General features: G+C 41.1%; 1 protein-coding gene across 1 annotated transcript in view; it reads left to right on the forward strand.

The window, feature by feature from the left end:
• The window catches only part of LOC139170318 (gamma-aminobutyric acid receptor subunit alpha-2), a 302,125-nt gene that overhangs the window by 273,712 nt on the left and 4,813 nt on the right, over positions 1 to 23,600 (forward strand). The window contains exons 8-9 of the mRNA XM_070757344.1: positions 36 to 188; positions 23,066 to 23,268. Of these exons, the coding sequence (XP_070613445.1) occupies positions 36 to 188; positions 23,066 to 23,268 (356 nt within the window). The remainder of the gene's footprint in view (positions 1 to 35; positions 189 to 23,065; positions 23,269 to 23,600) is intronic.

The raw sequence follows: 23,600 nt of genomic DNA on the forward strand, positions 1-23,600 counted from the left end.
TAATTCTTTTGTTATTAATCTGATCTCTTTTTTAGGTGAATACACAGTTATGACAGCTCATTTTCATTTGAAGAGGAAAATTGGTTATTTTGTGATTCAGACCTATCTTCCCTGCATCATGACAGTCATTCTGTCTCAGGTGTCATTCTGGTTGAACAGAGAATCTGTTCCTGCAAGGACAGTTTTTGGTATGTAGTCAGTAATAATTTATTATTTCATATGCTGGTATAGAAGGATATATAATCCTTTCCCCCTGTTTTTCTTTTAATAATTTTTGTATATGGTTGAAATTCATGAACATATTCATTTCTATCTAATGCTGCTTTAGGTTCAGTCTACTCTACAGTTTTCCAGGAAGTTGGCAAAAGAATTAAAATGTGAAAGGAGTCATATTTAAACCCTTTTTTTTTGCCAAGATGAGAAGAATATGTGTTTGTATTCACTCAAATCAGTTACTTTCAGCAGCAAATATTCATTGAGAATTAAGTAAGTGAAAACACATTACAAAAATAAATTAAATACAAATAACAGCCAAGAGATATTACACTCTATTGGTATCAATGGTTTGTAGAAAATGTGTCTTTAACATATTCAGAACTCCAGACCCGGCCATGTACCCAGGTCTTCATGGCCTTTGGAAAGGCCAGCAGGTTTAAGGTCATCCTACTCTCTAAAGGGGCATCGTTTTGGTAAACAGGCACTGTAGAGTACAAATAAAATAGCAGACAAAAACCCAATGTACATTTTATATGAGCCAAAAACTGTCAAGACACGAATCGCCCATAACTTCATAGCTCTCAACATTCTCATCTTCCACAAAGTTAACTGTATCCATAGACTGGAACCTAAGTGATTGTGATTTTTTAAAGTAGTATGGGGTTTTTTTAGGGTGCTGAGTTATTTTTATACATTGGCTTCTTTATTTTTTTTATTTTTTTATTTCTCAGCACTGCTGGTAGAGCCACCTAGAATTAACATAAGATGAGAAACTATATAAGTCTTATTTGTTGTTAATGGCAAGTACTCTGAGCAGAGACTGGTTACAAGCTGTGTGACACAAGGGTCTGTTCTGGGTCCTATTCTTTTTAATATGTTTGTGAGTGACATAGGGGAAGATTTGGTAGGGAAGGTTTGCCTATTTGCTGATGACTCTAAAGTGTGCTATAGGGTTGATATTCCTGGAGGTGTCTGTAATATGGCAAATGATTTAGATTTACTAGATAAGTGGTCAAAGCAATGGAATCTCCAGTTTAATGTTTCCAAATGTAAAATAATGCACTTCCTCAATCTGAGTATTGTTCTGTATTAGCAAAAACTTCAGAAGAGAAGGGTTTGTGATAATCTCAAAATGGGGGAACAGTGTGGTCAGGCAGTAGGGAAAGTGAGTAGAATGCTTGGCTGCATAGCTAGAGGTATAACAAGCAGGAAGAGGGAAATTGTGATCCCACTGTATAGAGCACTGGTGAGACCACATTTGGAATATTAGAGACCTCACCTACAAAAAAATATTGATAAAATTAAACAGGTCCAAAGACGGGTTACAAAAATGGTGGAAGGTCTTAAGCATAAAACTTCTCAGGAAAGACTTAGGACAGAAGGGAAAGGGGGGGAACACGATCGAAACATTTAAATATGTTAAAGGGTTAAATAAGGTTCAGGATGGAAGTGTTTTTAATAGGAAAGTAAACACAACAACAAGGGGGCACAATCTGAGGTTGGTTGGGGGGAAGATCAGAAGCAACATGAGAAAATATTATTTTACTGAAAGAGTAGAAGATGCTTGGAACAAACTTCCAGCAGATGTGGTTGGTAAATCCACAGTAATTGAATTTACACATGCCTGGGATAAACATATATCCATCCTAAGATAAATACAGGAAATAGTATAAGGGCAGACAAGATGGACCATGGGGTCTTTTTCTGCCATCAATCTTCTATGTTTCTATGTTTCTATTTGTGAATCAATAAATAAAATAGTTTAATTTTCAATGAAAATTTCTTGAAGCAAAGTGCTGTATAAAAAAATCTATGTCATCTTCTCTTAATGAAGAATTAATACAGAGTATTTCACAAAAAATAAAAAATAAATGAATAATGCATCTGGAATCTATATAGGACATCTGATTCTTAACGGACAGTACAATCTTATTCAATTAACTTACTAAATTTCTTCCCTTTTGCCAATTCTGATTTAAAATAGTATGATATAAATTCTGGTTTAGAAATATAAACTTGGGAAGCTTGCATTCATTTGTTTGTTCATTCATTCATTCAACCTATTTGCCAAAAATAGTATATGGAATACAGAATTATAGGATTGGAAGGGATCTTGGAGATCTTCAACCTCATGCTCAAGAAGGAGACTTTATACCCTTATAATGGTGTGTGTTTTAGGGTGCAGAGTTGTTTTTTATACATTGGCTTTTATTGTTGTTGTTTTTTCCTTAGCAGTGCTGGTAGAGCCACCCAGAATTAACAGAATATAAGATGGGCTACTATCTTATAAAATCCTCCAATGATGGTGCACCCACAATTTCCAGAGATAGCATAGCATAGCGTAGATTAATAGATGAATAGATTAACAGAGTTGGAAGGGCCCTTGTAAGTCATCTAGTCCTAACCTCTGCCCAAGCAAGACAAATGGCAGTCCAATCTCTGCTTGAAAGCTTCCAGTGATGAAGCTCCCATAACTTCCAAAGGCAAGCTCTTCCATTGGTTGATTGTTCTCACTGTGAAAAAACTACTCCTTATTTCTAGGTTGAATCTTTCCTTGATCAGTTTCTATCCATTATTCCTTGTCTGGCCTTCAGATGCCTTGGAAAATAGTTTGACCCCTTCCTCTATAGCAGCCCTTCAAATATTGGAACACTGTTATCATGTCTCCCCTGGTCCTTGTCTTCACTAGGATAGCCATGACCAGTTCCTGTAACCATTTATCATAATCGGAGAGGGGCGGCATACAAATCTAATAAATTATTATTATTATTATTAATTATTATTATAATTAGGGCACTTTTAATTAGAGCACTTTTTCTAGAATCTCAACAACTTTTTAATAGCGTGGTGCTCAAAACTGGATGTAGTATTCTACATGTGGTTTTACTAAGACTTTATAGAGTGGTATTAGTACCTCACTTGATCTTGGTTGTATCACTCTGTTAATGCAATTTAGGTTTGCATTAGGATTGCATTAGCTTTTTTGGCTGCGGCTGCACACAAGTTGGAAGGTACCTACAAGTTATTCCCCCTCCAGCTTGGTGTCATCTGCAAATTTGATGAGTTCCCCTTCTATCCTCTCATCTAGATCATTGATGAAGATGTTGAAGAGCGCTGGGCCTAAGACAGAACATTGCACTACACGCTTCCCTCCATGTAGGTTTAGTTTCATTGAGGACTACCTGCTGAGTGTGGTAGGTCAGCCATCTGTGAATCTATCTGATGGTGTTACTTTCTGTTCTACATTGTTCTGACTTAGCAAGAAGTAAGCTATGGCCTACTTTGTCAAATGCCTTACTGAAGTGAAAGTATGCTATCTCCACAGCATTTGCCTTACCCACTAATTTACTCGACAAATGCAATAAGGTTTCATGATCTGTTTTTAACAAAGTCATACTAGCTTCTTGTTTGTTTCCAATTGCTCACAAATGCATTGGTTGATTATCTTTTCCATTATCTTCCTAGGTATTAATATTAGATATTTCCTTTTTTGCAAATTGGAACCACATTAACTCTTCCAGTCCTCTGGTAGTTTCCCGGTGCCCCCAATATCTTTGAAAGATACGGTTCAGTGGTTCTGAGGTCACATCTGCCAGATACTTTAGAACACTGGGGTGTAATCTGTCTAGTTTTGGCAAAAGGACCTCCTATAGAATGGATAGGTTTTCTTTTACCATTTTTTTAGCAAGCATTCTGGCTTCTCTTGTGCTACTTTTGATACATTGGACTATTTTTCCTGGCATTTGTTTCAAGGCTTAGTTAATTCAGATTTCTTGACTTTATCTTTGCAGATTTCTATTTTAGCTATATGTCCCTTTTTCATTTTTAATACTTGTCCTTCCCCCCCCCCCTCTCAGTTTGTCAGAGAGTTCTTTATGCAATCAAGCTAGCTTCTTCTGGGGTCTTTTGATTTTCTTTCTCAGTGGTATTGTGTTAGATTGGGCTTTTATACTCTTATTTTTCAGGGTTTTCTATTGAATCTCTAATTTTATATATCAAAGATTAAGAAAGCAAGGCATAATCAAGCTGAAACTAATTGTTGTGAAAAGAGTTAATAGAACATGAATTTGAACATCTAGAAAAACAATATGAATCTGGGAGTTTTATTTGGATGGTAGTGTGGTATGATACAAAAGAGCAATGTAAATAATCTTATAAACTTCTCACTTCATATTCAATTTCGGAAAACAATTTTATACAGTAAATATAAAAAGTCTATACTATGAGGTAGTGAAATCACAGTGAAGTAGACAGGGGAAACGAGGTTTTATTATTCCCATCCAATTTAACCTGTCTGGAGATCTTCAATAGTCAAAGTTAACCCCCAAAGGGGCAGGGATGGGTTCTACTTTCCTTCCCTATTGGTTCGCATCATGTCGGAAGTGCACATTTTACATACGGAAAATGACATTCTGCAAATATGCATAAGCCTTTGCGCATGCACAGAAGGTGACAGGAGCATCAGTTTGGGGGGGGGGGAGAGGGTGACCAGCCAGCAATCACTGCCAGTTCGGTGAGCGGGGACAAATTTCCACCACCGTTTCAGGTGAACTGGTCCAAAGCAGCAGCAACACACCATTGCAGAGGGGTTGATGAAGGTAGAGGGGAAGACCCAAAGACTGTGTGGAGAAAGGCAATATCTCTCTAAAATGAGGGGAGTCCCCTTGGAGTTGACAGGAGAAAAGGTGGTCAACATGGCTGACCAGAAACTGTGAAAGCTTGGTGAGAGACAGGAAGGGAAAAATCAAAGACCAATATGGCTGTATTGGATGAGGAAGTTCTAACTTTCTGAAAATGAATCTATCCTGATTTAATATTAAAAACTTTGTGAAAAGTGGGACTCAAAAAAAAGTGGACCAGGATCTCTGCCTTCCAAAAATAGCAGTGACAAAGCTTTTAGAGCTACTGACAGATCCAGAAAAGAATGGGAGAAACTACCATAAAGGAATTAAACTTGAGTTAAAGGAAAACCCGAACCAACTAAATTAAAATAACTTTAAATATTGGAAGATTAGTAGGAATATATTTATTAGTACTTATTAGACTGATATAATATTTTTTGGACTGACATTGGATTTGGAATGCTTAAGAAGAAACTTTTTGAGCATTTAAAAGGGAGTAAGGGTGTCATCTATTGTCCAGAAGAGATTGTAAGAAGAGGAAGTGACTGTTTAGATTTATAAAACCCCATAAAGACTCTATTAAAGACTTTTGAGATAACCAGAGACAATTGGTGAGGACATCAAGCAGCTTGAGCTGTTGAAAGTCAAAAAAGGGGACGTATACTTTGTGAACTTGGAAAATGTGTTTTCATCTAGATACTGCTCTGAAATGAATGCTCAAATGGGTCTTGGGGCCATAGTGGATTATACATTTTAATTCTTAAAATGATTCTTAAAAGGACTATAACAGTGTGGACTGATCTGTGTGTGGGTAATAAATTTGACTCTTGGAGGAAGAATAATAGAGGAAGTACCTACCCTTAAGGGATCTATGAGTAATTAATGGACTTGATAAGACTATTAGATATTAGTAGACTAAAGATATATTTTTTGTTAAACAGTGGTGATTGGAAATCTTAGATTGTGGGTATATTTTTTAAAGATACAGTACCAGAGAATTGAAAGAGGTACACACCTGTGGGAAATAGTATTTCTCTGGGTAGATATAATCTCTTCATCATTTACCCCCCCCCCCGAAAAGCTACTTGCTGAATATTAGAGCTGATGTATATTGAATATGTCTAAGATAGGAAAGAAAGCTACATCTAAATCCTCATTAATAGACTTCTGAGAGACAGTGGTGCGTGGGGTATGAGAAAGATGAAACCATTCCAGAATTAATAATTTTGAGGACTTTTGTGCAAGAACTGCCATGGGAAGATCCACAGTGTTTAATAGGATCATGATAAGAGGAAGATTGGCTTCCATCCTGTCCACCCACGTGTGCTGTAAAGCAGTATTGACTTGTTGCAAGGCCTCTAAATGAATAGTAGTTAACTGAATGAGATCATGAGGCGCTGAACCCAAATTGAGCGCAGAAAATAAAGGAGCCAATTGAAAGGTAAGTCCCATATAGGGACGCGCCCAATTTATGGACCCTAAATATTGTTGCAGTTTAACCAAAGTATTGGGTGGAATTAATTTCAAACAAGGTAACTCAGGAGAAGCATGAGAAACAAGTAATGTTTGACCCAAATAAGAAAAAGGTTCTGATTTTTGGATTTTTTTCTGGAGCTATGTTCGAACCCTGTTGATGTAATATGGCTGTTAATTCTTCTAAGGTTTGCTGTACTGTGCCAGGAGGCCCAGGGGCTGCCAAGAGGATGTCATCCATATAGTGATAAATTATATACGTAGGGTGAGCCTTACGAAAAGGCTCCAAGGTTATGCTTACAAAGTGTTGACACATGGTAAGGCTATGATGTTGACACATGGTAGGGCTATTAAGCATGCCTTGAGGCAGCACTGTCCATTGAAAATGCCTGGTTGGTTGGGAGTTATTTAATTCTGGGACTGTGAAAACAAAAAGTTTCCAGTCAGCAGGATGCAATGGAATAGAGAAAAAAGCATCCTGGAGATCAATAATAACCAGGTCCCAGTCCTGTGGGATTAATGGCTCTCAAGTCCTGTAGGAGACGCCATTTGCCTGATTTGTTTTTTATCACAAAGACTGGGGTGTTATAAGGACTAATAGAGGGTTCAATGTGCCCTTGCAAAAGCTGTTCATCCACTATTTTTGAAAGCGCGTTTAATTTTTCATGAGTGAGTGGCCATTGATCCACCACACGGGGACAGTGTTGGTTAAGGTAAGACGCAATATAATGAACGTTTTACAGACACAGAAAAAAAATGGTAAAAGCCTTTTTAAATGAAGGTTTAGTGAAAGCCTTTTTTATCAGAATTAGTGCAGAATCACTTTCGCTCTCAGCTGAGACTAAAGATCTCATCCTCACAGGCAAAGGCAAACAGGTTTAATGTAGGCAGTTTCAGAAATGTTAGAAGATGTTACAGTCAGCCAATCTTTACTGACCCTAGCAAGATTAAATTCCCCCCACCTCCACCCCTTGGACTGCTAGGAAAGACTCCGTCGGCCAATGTGCAGGCCAGTCGTTTTCACAGCCCCTGTATCTAATATACCAGAAAAAGAACGTTTGTTCAGAGTGAGGGTAAGCAGTGTGTGCTTTTTATGTAAAATTGTTTCAATAGTAAACAGATCTGAGTTTTCTAGAATAATGTCAATATCATAGTAATCTTGGGGATCTCTTTCAATGGGCACAGGGATGGCATTAGCCACCAAGTCCCCCTCCTTGACACAGATAGGGCTGTCCACAATAAACGCAAGTTCCACAAAAGAAAATTTGTCAGAATCTGTGAGAAAAGGCACTGCTAAAATTCCCCTTGATATAAAATCCCTATGAGGGTAGACCAATAGACAAAAAATAAGGTGATTTTGAATTAATAATTTACTTAATACATTATTTTCTTTTCGAAAAATGTAAGTTTTAATATCCTTTTGGTATCTAGAGCTAATCTGTATATACTGCCACCAGTCCAATTCAATACCTAACTCCTGTAATTCTTGTTTTGTTCTTAGTTTTAATTGGTTATCCAATAATTCCCTATACAGTAATACCTCATCTTACAAATTTAATTGGTTCCAGGAGGAGGTTCGTAAGGTGAAAAGTTCGTAAAATGAAACAATGTTTCCCATAGGAATCAATGGCTGGCAGAAGAGCGCTCTTGCCCGGCGGGAGACAAAGCACTGGGCAAAGCACTCTTAACCTCCCTCCAGGCAAGAGCGCTCTTCTGCCAGCCACGGGCGAGGGGCGGGGAAGCCTCCTGCGGTGGAGACATTTGGGGTTTTGGCTGGGGGGGGCAGGAGGTCCAGCGCTTCACCTCCCCTCCCAGCCAAAAAGGCAAAGCCGGGAAGCTCCCCAGCCGCCAATGGAGGCTTAACCCCGCCCCTCTGTCCCACCCTTCGCCCGTATCTGGCAGAACTGCCTCCCGAGCGCTCTTGCCCGGCGGGAGGTGAAGAGTGCTTTGCCCAGTGCTTTGCCTCCCGCCGGGCAAGAGTGCTCTTCTGCCGGCCACAGGCGAGGGGCGGGGAAGCCTCTTGCAGCAGCTGCTACAGCGGAGACATTTGGGGTTTTGGCTGGGAGGGGAGGTGAAGTGCCGGACCTCCTGCCCCCCCCAGCCAAAACCCCAAATGTCTCCGCCGCAGGAGGCTTCCCAGAGGCACTCGTCCACAGTTCGGCGGAGTCCCTTGCTGAGGCCTGGAATACGGCTGCGGCAGGGGCTCTTGACCAGATTGCGCCTTTGCCACCTCTCTGCGGCGCTAGACTCCGTAGAGCCCCATGGTTCAACGAGGAGCTCCGGGAGTTGAAACGCCAAAAGAGACGTCTAGAGAAGCGATGGAGGAAGAGTAGGTCCGAATCCGATCGAACACTTGTAAGAGCTTTTATTAAGACTTACAAAGTGGCGCTCAAGGCGGCAAGATGCGCGTACCATGCCGCCTTGATTGCATCAGCGGAATCCCGCCCGGCCGCTCTGTTTAGGGTGACCCGCTCCCTTCTTAACCAGGGGGGAGCTGGGGAGCCCTTACAGAGCAGTGCCGAGGATTTTAACACGTTTTTCGCTGATAAAGTCGCTCGGATCCGGGCTGATCTCGACTCCAATTGTAATACAGAGTCGGCTGACAACGAGTCAGTCGAGGTGACTGGGGCACGTACTTGTCCACCTGTCTGGGAAGAGTTTGATCTGGTGACACCTGATGAAGTGGACAAGGCCATTGGAGCTGTGAGTTCCGCCACCTGTTTACTGGATCCGTGTCCCTCCTGGTTGGTTTCGGCCAGCAGGGAGGTGACGCGGAGCTGGGCCCAGGAGATTACCAACGCTTCCTTGGGGAGGGGAGTCTTTCCATCTCTCTATAAAGAAGCGCTTGTGCGCCCCCTCCTCAAGAAGCCCTCCCTGGACCCAGCCGTACTCAATAACTATCGTCCAGTCTCCAACCTTCCCTTTATGGGGAAGGTTGTCGAGAAGGTGGTGGCACTCCAGCTCCAGCGGTCCTTGGAAGAAGCCGATTATCTAGGTCCCCAGCAGTCAGGCTTCAGGCCCGGTTACAGCACTGAAACCGCTTTGTTCGCGTTGATGGATGATCTCTGGCGGGCCCGGAACAGGGGTTTATCCTCTGTCCTGGTGCTTCTTGACCTCTCAGCGGCTTCCGATACCATCGACCATGGTATCCTTCTGCACCGGCTGGAGGGGTTGGGAGTGGGAGGCACTGTTCTTCAGTGGTTCTCCTCCTACCTCTCTGGCCGGTCGCAGTCGGTGTTAGTGGGGGGTCAGAGGTCGGCTCCGAGGTCGCTCCCTTGTGGGGTACCTCTGGGGTCGGTCCTCTCCCCCCTGCTATTCAACATCTACATGAAACCGCTGGGTGAGATCATCCAAGGACATGGGGTGAGGTATCATCAATATGCCGATGATACCCAGCTTTACATCTCCACCCCATGCCCAGTCAACGAAGCGGTGGAAGTGATGTGCCTGGAGGCTGTTGGGGCCTGGATGGGTGTCAACAGACTCAAACTCAACCCGGATAAGACGGAGTGGCTGTGGGTTCTGCCTCCCAAAGACAATCCCATCTGTCCGTCCATCACCCTGGGGGGTAAATCATTGCCCCCCTCAGAGAGGGTCCGCAACTTGGGCGTCCTCCTCGATCCACAGCTCACATTAGAAAACCATCTCTCAGCTGTGGCGAGGGGGGCGTTTGCCCAGGTTCGCCTGGTGCACCAGTTGCGGCCCTATCTGGACCGGGACTCATTGCTCACAGTCACTCATGCCCTCATCACCTCAAGGTTCGACTACTGTAATGCTCTCTACATGGGGCTACCTCTGAAAAGTGTTCGGAAACTTCAGATCGTGCAGAATGCAGCTGCGAGAGCAGTCATGGGCTTACCTAGGTATGCCCATGTTTCACCATCACTCCGCAGTCTGCATTGGCTGCCGATCAGTCTCCGGTCACAATTCAAAGTGTTGGTTATGACCTTTAAAGCCCTTCATGGCATTGGACCAGAATATCTCCGAGACCGCCTCCTGCCGCACGAATCCCAGCGACCGATTAGGTCCCACAGAGTGGGCCTTCTCCGGGTCCCGTCAACTAAACAATGTCGGTTGGCGGGCCCCAGGGGAAGAGCCTTCTCTGTGGCGGCACCGGCCCTCTGGAACCAACTCCCCCCGGAGATTAGAACTGCCCCTACTCTTCCTGCCTTCCGTAAACTCCTTAAAACCCACCTTTGCCATCAGGCATGGGGGAACTGAAACATCTCCCCCTGGGCATGTTAATTTATATATGGTATGCTTGTGTGTATGTCTGTTAGTATATGGGGTCTTTCTTAAATCTTTACATATTTTAAATTGTCAGATTATTTATGATTTGTTTCCACGTGTTGTGAGCCGCCCCGAGTCTTCGGAGAGGGGCGGCATACAAATCTAAGTAATAAATAATAAATAATAAATAAATAAATAAAACCCCAAATGTCTCTGCTGTAGCAGCTGCTGCAAGAGGCAAAAGGCAAAGCCTCCTGCCTCCCCCCCCCCGCTCTTCTGCCGGCCACGGGCGATGGGTGGGACAGAGGGACAGGGTTAAGCCTCCTTTGGCGGCTGGGGAGGTGCCCGGCTTTGCCTTTTTGGCTGGGAGGGGAGGTGAAGCGCCGGACCTCCTGCCTCCCCCTCAGCCAAAAACCCAAATGTCTCCGCCGCAGGAGGCTCCCCCGCCCCTCGCCCGTGGCCAGCAGAAGAGCGCTCTTGCCCGGCGGGAGGCAAAGCACTGGGGTGAAAGTTGTCTGGACACCCCCCCCCAGCGCTTCACTACCCATCGGGCAAAAGCGCTTGGGAGGCCACGGGTGAGGGGTGGGGAGGATCGGGAGGCTAAGTCTCCTGCAGCGGCTAGCTGCTGCGGTGGGGATCTTTGGGTTTTTGGCTGGGGGGGAAGCTGAAGCACTGGGGTGGGGGGGGAAGGTGAAGCGCTGTGGTGGGGTGGCCGGACCTCCTGCCTCCTCCCAGCTCTTCACCTCCCGCCGGGCAAGAGCGCTCGGGAGGCAGTTTTGCTGGCCACACGCGAGGGGTGGGGAGGATCGGGAGGCTTAAGTCTCCTGCAGCGGATGCTGTGGTGGGGACCTTTGGGCTTTTGGCTCTGGGGGGGAGGCAGGAGGGTCAGACTGACACCCCCCACCCCAGCACTTCACCTCCTGCCAGGCAAGAGCACTCTGGAGGCAGTTTTGCCGGCCACACGCGAGGGGCAGGGAGGATTGGGAGGCTAAAGCCTCCGGTGGCGGCTGCAGTAGCGAGGCTTTGGTTTTTTGGCTGGGGGGTAGGCAGGAGGGCCGGCCTGACACCCCCTCCAGCGCTTCACCTCCCGCCATGCAGATGGATGAGGAAGGGGGTCATCGGGACCAGGTGCTTTGGCTGGAGTCGTGAGGCGGGAAATCCCGGTGGGCGGGGAAACAAATTGAAAATCCAATCGGGGCTGTCACAAGGCAGGGGAATCCCTCTGTCAGTAAGAGCGCAGGCGCAGTAAGAGAGCCCACGAACCCGGGCTCAGTTTCGTAAGACGGAAAGTGTTTTTAAGACGAGGCAAAGAAATCTTAATCCCCAGGTTCGTATCTCGAAAAGTTCATATGACGAGGGGTCTGTATCATGAGGTACCACTGTATCTCCAAATCTTTCTTTCTTTTATGAAGTTCGGGTGAGAAATGGCTTCAATTGGTGAAATCCATTCTGGCAGTACTAAAAAATGATTTTTCTTTATTTCATTCCATACATCAATCAGTGCTTTTCTAATAATGTTATTTTTAAAATCTGAGTGTGTTTTTAACTTTCCATACCATACAAATGCATGCCAGCCCAGCATTAAATCATAACCTTCCAAATTTAGCAATCTTAGGTTTTCTAACGTCAACCATTCTTTTATCCATGTTAGGGCAGTAGCTTGATAATATAATTTCCAATTTGGGAGGCCTAGGCCTCCTCTTTCTTTACGATCTTCTAATGAATGTTGTTTAATTCTTGGGTTTTTTCCTTGCCATATAAATTTTTTTGTTATCCTGTTTAATTCTACAAAAGATTTCGGTCCAGGGTTAATTGGGATAACTTGAAAAAGGAATAAAATTGTAGGGAGAATATTCATTTTAATTGTAGAAATTCTTCCCACTAGTGATAATTGTAAATTACTCCAAACTTCCAAATCTTTTTTAATCTGGCCTAGTAATTTTAAATAGTTGTCATTTTTTAAAGATATGGCTTTGGAAGTCATTCATATACCTAAGTATTTTACCTTTTTAGTAATTTTCATGTTTGTTAAATTTTCTAAGTGTTTTCTCTGTGTCTCTGTCATATTTTTTGTTAATATCTGTGTCTTTTCTTTATTTATTTTCAATCCTGCGATGTTCCAATATTCTTCAATTAAGTTTATTAACCTTGAAATTGATGTTATAGGATCTTCTAAGATAAAAACTACATCATCTGCAAAAGCTTGTAATTTATAGGTCTCTTTTAATCTTCAATCCTTTTATTTCCTTATCAGCTCTTATTTTTATCAACAGAGCTTCTAGTGTTAAAATAAATAATAATGGAGATATTGGGCAGCCTTGTCTTACTCCTCGTTGTATTGCTATTTTTTCTGTTTGTTCGTTGTTTATTATAATTCTAGCTGATTGTTCTGAATATATAGCATCTATTATATTAAAAAAAATTGTTCCAACCTCCATCCTATTCAATTGTATTTTCATAAAATTCCAATCTACGTTATCAAATGCTTTTTCCGCGTCTAAAAATATAAGTGACATTTGTTTTTCTGGATGCTGTTCATAATATTCTAATGTATTTATTATTATTCTTAAATTGTTTTTTATCTGTCTGCCTGGGAGAAATCCATTTTGGTCCCTATGTATCATGTCATTTATAATACTCTTGAATCTATTGGCAAAAATTGATACAAAAATTTTATAGTCTACATTTTACAATGAAATTGGTCTATAGTTCTCAATTTTTTCCTTCTCCGTGCCCGCTTTATGTATTAAAGTTATTAAAGTTTCTGACCATGTTTTGGGTAATTTACCTTCTATTATTATTTGATTATATGTTTCCAAAATATTTGAAAAAAGTATTTCTACATCTAACTTGTAAAATTCTGCTGGTATCGTATCTGGGCCCGTCGCTTTATTATTTTTCTGATTCTTTACAGATTGTCTTAATTCTATTTCTGTAATAGGTTTATTTAATCTTTGCTGTTGTGATTCGGTTAAAACTGGTAGATCTATATTCCTTAAGTATTCAAAAATAGAATCTTCTTTTATTTCTTCTCTCTTATATAATTTCCTATAAAATTCTGATACTATTTCCTTTTTTTTCTCCGTTCTGTGTTTTATTATACCTTTAAAATCTGTCAATTTTTTAATAATCTTATTTTCCCTCTCTTTTCTAAGTTTATATGACAACCATCTTCCTGGTTTATTTGTATATTCAAAATATTCCTGTTTTGCTCTTTTTATTTTTTTCTGCTATTGATTCTTGTTCTATCAATTTTAATTTATGTTTTATTAATTCTCTCTGATTTTTAACTTTATCATCGTTCTCATCCTTTTGCATTAACAATTCTAATTTTTTCAATTCTTCGTCTAATTTTTGATGATATACTTTCTTCTCTTTTTTTTTTAGCTATAAAAGAGATTGTTAACCCACGTATACTGTATATGCCTTTGTTGTGTCCCAAAGGTTTTGAAGGGTAGTATCTCTGTTTTTATTTATTTTTTAAAAAACTTCTAGTTCCTTCTCTATCCATTTTTTGTACTCTGGATCTTTTACTATGTTTCTATTTATTGATCAGTTGTTTATTCTCTTTTTTCCTTTCCAATGTATCAATAAAGGGTTTTGGTCTGCCCAAGTATTTGTCTGTATTTCTATATCACTGATTTGTTCCATTATATGTACTGGAGCCCAGGCCATATCTATCCTGGACCAAGTCTTATGTGGGTTAGAATAAAAAGTATATTGTTTTTCTTTTGAATGGTATTCTCGCCAAATATCTTTTAATAATAATTCTGTGCGCATTTTCCAAAATTTGTTCCATTATACCTTTTTGTTCCATTGTACCTTTTTTTCTTTTCTTTTCCCTGTATAATCTATTTGATCATCTGAGATTGCATTAAAATCTCCTATTATTATCATATTTTCTATTGATAATTCATTTACTTTTTCATGTAATTCTTTATCAAATTGTTTTTGGTTGTCATTTGGTGCATAAATTGAAACAATTACAAGATGTTTTGTTTCTAACTCTAATTGTACCATTAAAATCCTGCCTTCACTGTCATTATATATCTGTTTTGATTCAATTGATTCATCAATATACATTGCAACTCCTCTTTTCTTTTGATTTGCTAGGCTAGTATATATAGTTTGCCTAGCTTTGGGTTGTTAAGGAAATTTCTTTTAGATTTTTTAATATGAACTTCTTGTAGAATATTTACTTGTGCTTTCTGTTTCTTAAGTTTAGTTAATATTTGATTTCTTTTCTTTGGATCATTTAATCCGTTAACGTTGACTGAAAATTTTTTCAAATCATGAGTCATCTTTATTTGTAGTATTTTTTGGTTTCTTTCTATTCTCGTAGTCTCGTATCTAAGACCAGATCTTGTGAAACCTGTGGTTGTTTCTTCTTTACTATCTGTGTTTCTCCCCCTTCTCCACCTGTGGACCCCCTCGCTTCACCTGTGCTCTTAAGTTCTATCTGAAATTGATCAATCTTGTCCAACCCACTTTGTGCAAAAAAAGATCTTGCTTGGTCCACACTTTCTATCTTCACTTTCATTCCTTGCCAGGTTAAGGTAAGGCCCTCTGGTATCAACCATTTAAAGACAATATTCTTTTTGATTAAAACACTTGTGAGGAAGTAATATTATCTTCGATTTTCTCTCCGTTACGTTTAAAGATCTGATTTCTTGCCTGTCTCAGTATATCATCTTTAATTATTCTCCTTGCAAACTTGATGTGTACTTCTCTTGGTAGATTGTGGTGTCTTACATATCCAGTTTGGACTCTGTACACCTCATCTATTTCTCTTATCAATTCTCCTGGATCAGCTTGTAAAATTTCTCCTATTACTCCCGCCATTTTTGCCGATAGATCTTCATCTCTTTCTTCAATATTTTGAAATTTCAGGCCATGTGATGCTGATTGGAGTTCGAGGTTGGTAATTGCTATGTCGAAGCCTCTGCAGGCTACATAATTATGATCTTCGTATTCTTCTACCTTTTGTCCCATGTCTTGAATTGCTTTAATTCTTTTTTTACTTTCTTGTAAATTTTGTTGTATGACTTTCATGTTCCCATCCATTTCAGTCATGCTCCCTTTTACTTCTGCTATTTCGGTTTTGAGTTCGCCAATCTCTTTTTTCATCTCAGCTTTCAACGTACCCATCTCATTTTTCATCTCTATCATCTCTTGCTTCATTTCTTCCAAATATTTTTCACTTCTTCTTTGTTAGTTTCAAGTTGAGTTTTCGTCTGAGTTTGGGTCTTCTGCATGAAATCTTGGATGCCTGCTAATATGTCTTGAATAGACTGAAGGTTTAGTTCTGTAGGTGCCTTTTCTTTCTCCTTTTCCTTTTCCTTGGCTAACATTGCTGTGATTGTCCTTTGTTGTAGTGGTGATGATGTTGGAGATACTTTGGGTATAGGGGTTGGTGTTGGAGTTGGAGTAGCTGCTTGCTTTCAGTTGTTGTTGTTGTCACCGAAGTTACACTTTGTGTCCTGTAAGAACCTTTCATATCTCAAAATTTCTACCTTATATTATAATTTCTTAAAACAGTCTCTTATTGTTCACAATTAAGAGAGAAGGGAAAAAAAGATTTAAAGTTTATAGTACTAACAATAGAAAATATAAAATTAAAAAGGGAAATGGAATATAGAGAATATTAATTCAATTTTATTAGAAGTTTAAGAAGGAGGGGACAAAAGAGGAAGCAAACGTAATTTATTAAAAAAGAAACAAGGATTAAAAAAAGAAAATAAAGGAGAAAACCAATCTCTAAAATTTTTGAAAATCCAAAGGTTATGAGGGGGGACCAGGTAGAAAAGGAGAGAGAATAAAACTTCTAGCACATATTATTTTCCTAATTTAATTAATTAATAAAAAAAGAAAAGAAAGCAAAAATAATAGTGAAAAAAGAAGAAAAAAGAAAATTATTAAAATGATTTGATCCAAAAATCTATACATAATAATAAAAAAGGAATAAAAAGTAGAGATAAAAATGTAAATATGTAAATATATGTTTTTTTAAGGGAAAAACAGAAGGAAAATTATTAAAAATCCAAAAATCCTAATAAGTCCAAGTAGTCCAAATATAAAATAGGAAAAGAAAAAAAACTTGAAACTGTTATAGCTGATAAACTATATTTTGCATGTGTCATATGTTTTTGCTGAATTTGAAAATTAAGGAAGACTAGGATAGAACTATTTTGGCATTATTTTGTCCTCATCAGCTAGCCATACCCTCACTGGGACTTAACCTTTAGGCTACAGTATCCAATCCCTTCAGCTCTGTACCAGAGAAGGGTTACATGTTTTTTGTGTCGAATGTTCTTGTTTTTCTGTCTATATATTTGCATGTAAGTCTATATGTATGGATGTATAATCAGAGGTGGTGTTCAGCCAGTTCTGACCAGTTCTAGTGAGTCAATAGTGGAAATTTTGAGTAGTTTGGAGAACTGGCAAATACCTCACCTCACCCTTATCTATTCACTGTCTCCCAGCTACAAGGAAAAAATGAGGGCTAACTTTTCAGCCGGGAGATTGTCTGGCAAAGAAGAAGGAAAAAAAGAAGACACTGTTACTTTAAACTAAAAAGTCAAGAAGAGTTGCTTGGAAGGAGGTTTTTAATTGCAAAAGTGAAATGACATTCAGCAGTTTGTTTCTGGATCAGCTGAACAACAAACTGAATAAGAGGAGGGATTCTTATGTGGTACTATGTTTTTTAAGTTTTGGGTTTTTGCAATATAGGCTCTGTGTTTCTAAAAGGGTTTGGGTAATTCCCATTGTGTCTAGATGACTTTCGTCCTGTGTCAAGTAGTGGACTAATTTTATGTTTTATGATTTGGTCTCAGTATATATTAAAATGTCATTTAGGTAAACCAGTACCCACTTATACAAATGTTCAGGTAGCACTTTGTCTATTAATTGCATAAACATTGCTGGGGAGAGGCTTGTAGTCCAAATGGGATCAATTTGAATTGGTGGCCCATTAGTGGGGTGTTAAATGCCATTTTCCAATCACCCCCTCCTTAATTCTGATTCGGTAGTCAGTCTCACTTAAGTCCAGCTTTGAAAAAAAAACCTTTAGCAAAGTGAACTAGCATATCTTTCACAAGGGGGAGAGGACACATGTTCTTCACACTGATTGTATTTAAATTCTTAAAATCCATGCAAAAATGTTGTCAGGTCTGCTTCACTGAGAATTTAGGAAAGTAAAACTCAGAGTCCATTTTGAACTTCAAAGGTCATCTTTACCAAATCAGAAGTGAATGCCTCAAAAGAAAAGAAAAGTCTGAGGGAAAAGGCATGAGAGATGCCTATTACAAAGTAATCCCAACACATACACACCCCTTGTCAGTCCACCCAATCCCCATTGTTCATCTTCGTCAGTGGGTGCATCTCCGCTGGTGCATTATGCTCTTGGAATGTCTGGCCGTTAACCTTGCCTTGTTGATAACCATAACTGTGCCAGCTTGCAGCTGCCCCCCTTCATCACCCCTTCTGTTGAGAAATGAAACTTTCCTGGGCTCCTGCATCAGACTCCCCCTCATCCCAAACACCTACCTCCACCCCCTGTTGCTTATGACAGCCGAAGCACAGTTGAAGATGGGATGAAACACAATGAGGCTGACTGATGTCTTGAGCCATTTTTTTTCTCTAAATAATGCTGGGATTAACATTTTTGATGAAAGCCCTTGCAAGGTTTTTATCAATGCCCTCAGTTCTTCCAGCTCCCACAGAGACATTCTATACATCTTGGGTTTAGGGAGTTTGGCACTGGGCAGGATTTCAATCGCAGTCAGTGGAGCAGTGGTGGTGGGAGCTTGTCAGAAGACTTTCCGCTAAAAATCTTAGCCAAGTCTTTATATTCTTTGTGTATGCCCTGAGTTGGCATCGTGCAGCCAGGCATGGCTGTTTATTGGCGTTCTGCCCCCTCAGTTCCTTTATGTGGATTATCGGCAAAAGTCACAATTTTATGGTGGAAATTTTATGGTGCCTTTTTTTCACGATGCAAGGCCCAAGAGAGTAACCATTCCATGCCAAGTGCCACTATAAATGTATTTTTTGTGGCAAAGGAAGATGGTTCCCTCCCTGCTATTGACCCATCTAGTTGGCAAAAAAGTGATGGGGGTTTTCAGCTTTCCTACCTTAATCCAAGTCCACTAAAGCAGAGATTTTTATCTCTCTCTCCCAGTCGGTGATAAATAGTCTTAAGGGGAGGGTAACCATTTCTGGTTCTGGCAGCGGAGGCAACAGGAGGAAGACAGTGGAACTCTGCCACTTGTGAGTTGATTTAACATCTTTTCATCAAATGCACATACAGCAAAACACTTTAAATCTTACTGGATTGTACTGTTGACAACATGCCAGAGCCTGCTGGTGAGTGTGTGGTGTGGAGCGAGTCAGCACAGCTGGAGGAAGAGATAAATTGGAGATGGAGCCAATGGGTGGGGGAAGATGTCATCTGGTGCTTGTGATGCCAGATTTGAATAGTGAGGTTGTTAACGCCAAAGACCAATCACTGTGAGCAAGCAGCTGAATACTGGATATGACAGTCAGCAGACACTGGAGATGCTGAAAACGCCATTAGATGCAACGATTACACCAGGCATTGGAAATGGTGCAGTGTACATCCAGGATGGCATTGGAGCCAGCAAAGCCATACTGCTGGGGCTTTGGGGCTTGGGGACTCACAGTAGTGGCAGGAAAGGATGCCCCTGAGGATGGGCCACAAAGATAGGCAGTGAGGGTGACCTACCCCAATCCCTATCATCATTTTGTGGGCTGCCAGAGTTGCTATTGCTGAGGCCTAATTGCTGCAAGAGCCATATTACAAGGTATTCCCAGCCCCCATAATGCTGGCAGTTTTTACCACAGCTGGGATGATAAATGGTGGGCGGAAAAAGAGAAAAGAGACCTTTGTGTGGAGCCCCCTTTAATCCAACTGAGATCCTCAACTTTGATATATTAATTGAGGGCTTGAACTGTGGTCTTTGGATCTTAAAGACTGCTGAGATACCAACCCCTTTCCTTGCAAATTATGTCAACAAACTCTTTGGCCTGAACTCTATTGCAGGCCTTATCCTGGAAATAATGGACATAGAGATATTCTTTTCAGGACACATACCATCCTGCTGAGAAACCAACCTCCAGATTCCTTTAGGTTCTATTGTGCTGAGGAACATTATCACCTTAGTTATTGTCACCTTTCATACGCACCCAGGCTGGACTAAGAACTGTCAAAATTTACTAGATACTATTGTTTTTGTGCATATTTATTTTTTTGCAGGGAGGGATTAATTATTTTAAATTATTAATTATTATTAATTGTTATTTATTTATGTTTATTTTTAATTTGAGTAGGAGAGTGATTATATTTGAATGGATATGTAGTGTGAGTGAGTACAGGAATGAATGTATACCAGGTTCTGCTGGAGACGATGAAAGCCGGTGGTGTGAGGGATGGGATCTCTGGGGGACAGAAGAGCCGAAGCATTCCAGTAATGACTTGGAAAATAATGGCAGGAGTAGGAGAGAGGTAGGCCACTCCTGGGAAACTAGGCCTTGCTACCTTACAGCGATCCTTTGTTCTGGCTCCTCACACTTCGATCTATTGAGCTCAACTTGTACAGCTGGTGATAGGGGAAATCAGGACCCTGGCCTCAGGCTGCTATTGCTGAATGCCAGATCAATTGTGAACAAATCCCCCCTAGTCAGGGATTTACTTTTGGGTGAGGGGGCTGACCTGACATGTGTCACTGAGATCTGGCTGGGCCACTAGGGGATGTTCCTCTCTCAGAATCATGCCCGGACGGGTTCCAGGTGCTGCAACAGCCTCACACCAAGGAAGGGGTGGAAGAGTGGCAGTCATAGACCAGAATACACTGAGATATACCCTCCATTTTTGCTCTTGGTCTTTTCTAATTTTATAAGCCAACCATCTTTCCGGCTTATTTGCCTGTTTGGAAAATTTTTGCATTGCTAATTTCATCTTCCTAACTACAGTAATACCTCATCTTACGAACTTCATTGGTTCCGGAACGAGGTTCGTAAGGTGAAAAGTTTGTAAGATGAAACAATGTTTCCCATAGGAATCAATGGAAAAGCCAATAATGCGTGCAAGACCATTAGGAAAATCCAAAACATTAAGGCTTTTTAAAAAAAGCGGGGGGGGGGAGCAGACTAAGCTGAGGCAAACAGAGTGGGGGGAGGGACAGCAAGAGGTGGTAGTCCCAACGAAGCAAGGTGAAAAGAGCCTCTCTTGAGCTCCATGGGTCTTTCCCTCCTGTTTTTGCCCACCCCGTTCTGCTCATTTTCCCCACACCTTTCTCCTCTCTTGAGCTCCATGAGTCCCTCCCATTTTTGCCCACCCTGTCCTGTTCATTTTCCCCACACCTTTCTCCTCTTGAGCTCCATGGGTCCCTCCCATTTTTGCCCACCCCGTTCTGCTCATTTTCCCCACACCTTTCTTCTCTCTTGAGCTCCATGAGTCTTTTCCCCATGCAGTTTGGAAGGGGGGAGTTTGTCACTGGGATTCAAAGCATCGCTGGCAAAAATGAAGGGAATCGAGGAGCCTCAGGGAAATCCCGGTGGCTGCTCGGGTTCGTAAGGTCAAAATAGTTCGGAATAAGAGGCAAAAAAATCTTAAACACTGGGTTCGTATCATGAAACGTTCGTATGAAGAGGGGTTGGATGGAAACTGATGAAGGAGAGATTCAACCTGATTGTGAGAGTGATCAACCAGTGCAACAACCTGTCAGCAGAGGTTGTGAACATCCCATCATTTGACATATTCAAAAGAAAATTGGACTGCCATCTGGTTGGGATGGTATAGGGTTTCCTGCTTGAGCAGGGGGTTGGACTTGATGACCTGCAAGGTCCCTTTCAATTCTAAAAATAAATAAACAAACAAACAATCCTGGAATTCTTGCATCAGGTCATCATATTCAGTGCTGGTTGCGGTGAGGCTGGTATTGGTAGCATTGATCCTGGTTACCTCCATTCCTAGTACCCTGCACCAATTGAAGCTGGGTAGCTGGTTGCAAACGATGATTAGAGGCAGGCTTGCTTCATGGTGGCCGAATTTTACGGTGACCTCGCAGTAGCCCAGGACTTGAATCCAAATGCTTTGACAGTCATTGATTCAGAGAGGTTGTGTCTTCACTTGCCTCTGGCTGAGGCCTGGAATTGCCTTCTTTACAGCTGTTCAGGACATTATGGATATTGACAAGTCAGTGTCTCATCTCGATTGCACAGGGGAAGCTGTCTACCAGCACAGAGATGATTAACTTTTAATTGTTCTGAGTGCCTGCTTGGCCTACCCTTGTTTGATTTGCCCCAAATTGTGAACGGTAGCTGGTTCATTGTTCCCTCTCATCTCAGTTCAAGTGGCAGGTAGTTCCGCCTGGTGACTCTGGCAGGGAAACGTGGTGCCTTACAGGTCCTGGCAACATGGTCTGTCTTACCACACCATTGGGAAATGACATTGAAGAACTGGCAGGACATGTGGGGGGGGTGTTTCCCCACAGCTGTAGCATGGCTTAAGTCTCCACACCACAAGTGATACTGATCCGTTTTGTAAACCTCTTTGTGTCCACTATTGTTGGGCTCTTTATGGTCATCCTCCTGAGCATTGGGGTGCTGTTTTTCTGCAGAACCTTAGCAGTCTTAGTAGAAGTCTCAGCAGCCCTGGTCCCTGCTAACGCAATTTGCAGGGTCACATCGGGTTTAGCCAATCGGGTTTGCAACCTAATGTCTTGGACCCCACAAATGAGCTGGTCATCTAAGTCACAGAATTGGCAATGAATGGCAGCTTTCCCAAGAGCTGCGACATACTCGTTGATGGTTTTGCTGGTGAAATTCATGATGGCTGACCATTCTGGAAGGCACAGGATTGTAGTGATTCTGTAGAAGTTGTTGTAGGGTTCAAGGACATGGACGTGTTGACAACCCTGTGTCCGCAATGGCTCAGAAACATTGCTTGCTTCCTGTTGTCCAAGAGGCCTTGTATGTCATTGGCTTCGAGGAAGCAGCAAAATCTCATCATGTAAGACCCCTAGTTCTCCTTTGCTGGGTCGAACAGCATCAGCAGGTGGAAGAACGACATGGCAGCTTCCTATTAACTTTTGAATTTCATGCCTCAAAATGTCTGGCACTTCCTTCCTGCCAGGCTGGCTTGCTCCAAAGTAGCTCTTCAGCATTCCATCTTTGTCACCAATGTTGAGTTTGGGTACTGTAGAGTCAGGCAGCAACTTTGTAACAACAACTCTTTTTATTAGAAATATTGTAACTCCAGCAAAAGCCCAGCCGATGGCTTCTGTTTAAATAGGGAGCTCTGGCTGGGAAGAACCAATCAGCAATTAGCACTCTCCCACTCACTGGAGTGGACCTGTTTGACAACTTGATAGCTAATAGGCAAATCTCAAGACACAACATTATTTTGTATAAACAAGTTTCTTATATAAATGAATCCTGCTGAATTATTTGTGTGCTGGTTGGATTGCTGCAAATTCTAACAAGTTCATTCTTTTTCTACCCTACAGGAGTAACAACAGTGCTAACAATGACAACACTAAGCATCAGTGCTCGTAATTCCCTGCCCAAAGTAGCTTATGCCACAGCTATGGATTGGTTTATTGCAGTTTGTTATGCATTCGTGTTCTCTGCCTTGATAGAATTTGCCACTGTAAATTACTTTACAAAAAGAGGATGGGCGTGGGATGGAAAAAGCATAGTCAATGATAAGGTGAGTGATAAAAAATATATTTAAAGTTTCTTCCAATTTGAAAAAAAAAATAGCAGCATCTCTATTGATAGTTTTCCATTACTGAAAAACATTTAGTCTGAAACCAATGTGACAGGGTATGTTAAACAAGAATGATTATGAAAAGAAGTAGGAAGTTTGAGTCTGCATTTCAGCAAAAATTAAACAGTTCATATGGAACCTTTTTTGTCTTAAATAAACAAATATTATCCCAAGGCTGTCCATAAATTCAATTATAGCCCATTTATGCTTGTTTAATTTCCTTCAAAACCTTCAACCACGTTTCATTATCTTCAACAATTTGTATAAAGGAA

Source organism: Erythrolamprus reginae, chromosome 7, assembly GCF_031021105.1.
Source record: "Erythrolamprus reginae isolate rEryReg1 chromosome 7, rEryReg1.hap1, whole genome shotgun sequence".
NCBI lineage: Eukaryota > Metazoa > Chordata > Lepidosauria > Squamata > Dipsadidae > Erythrolamprus > Erythrolamprus reginae.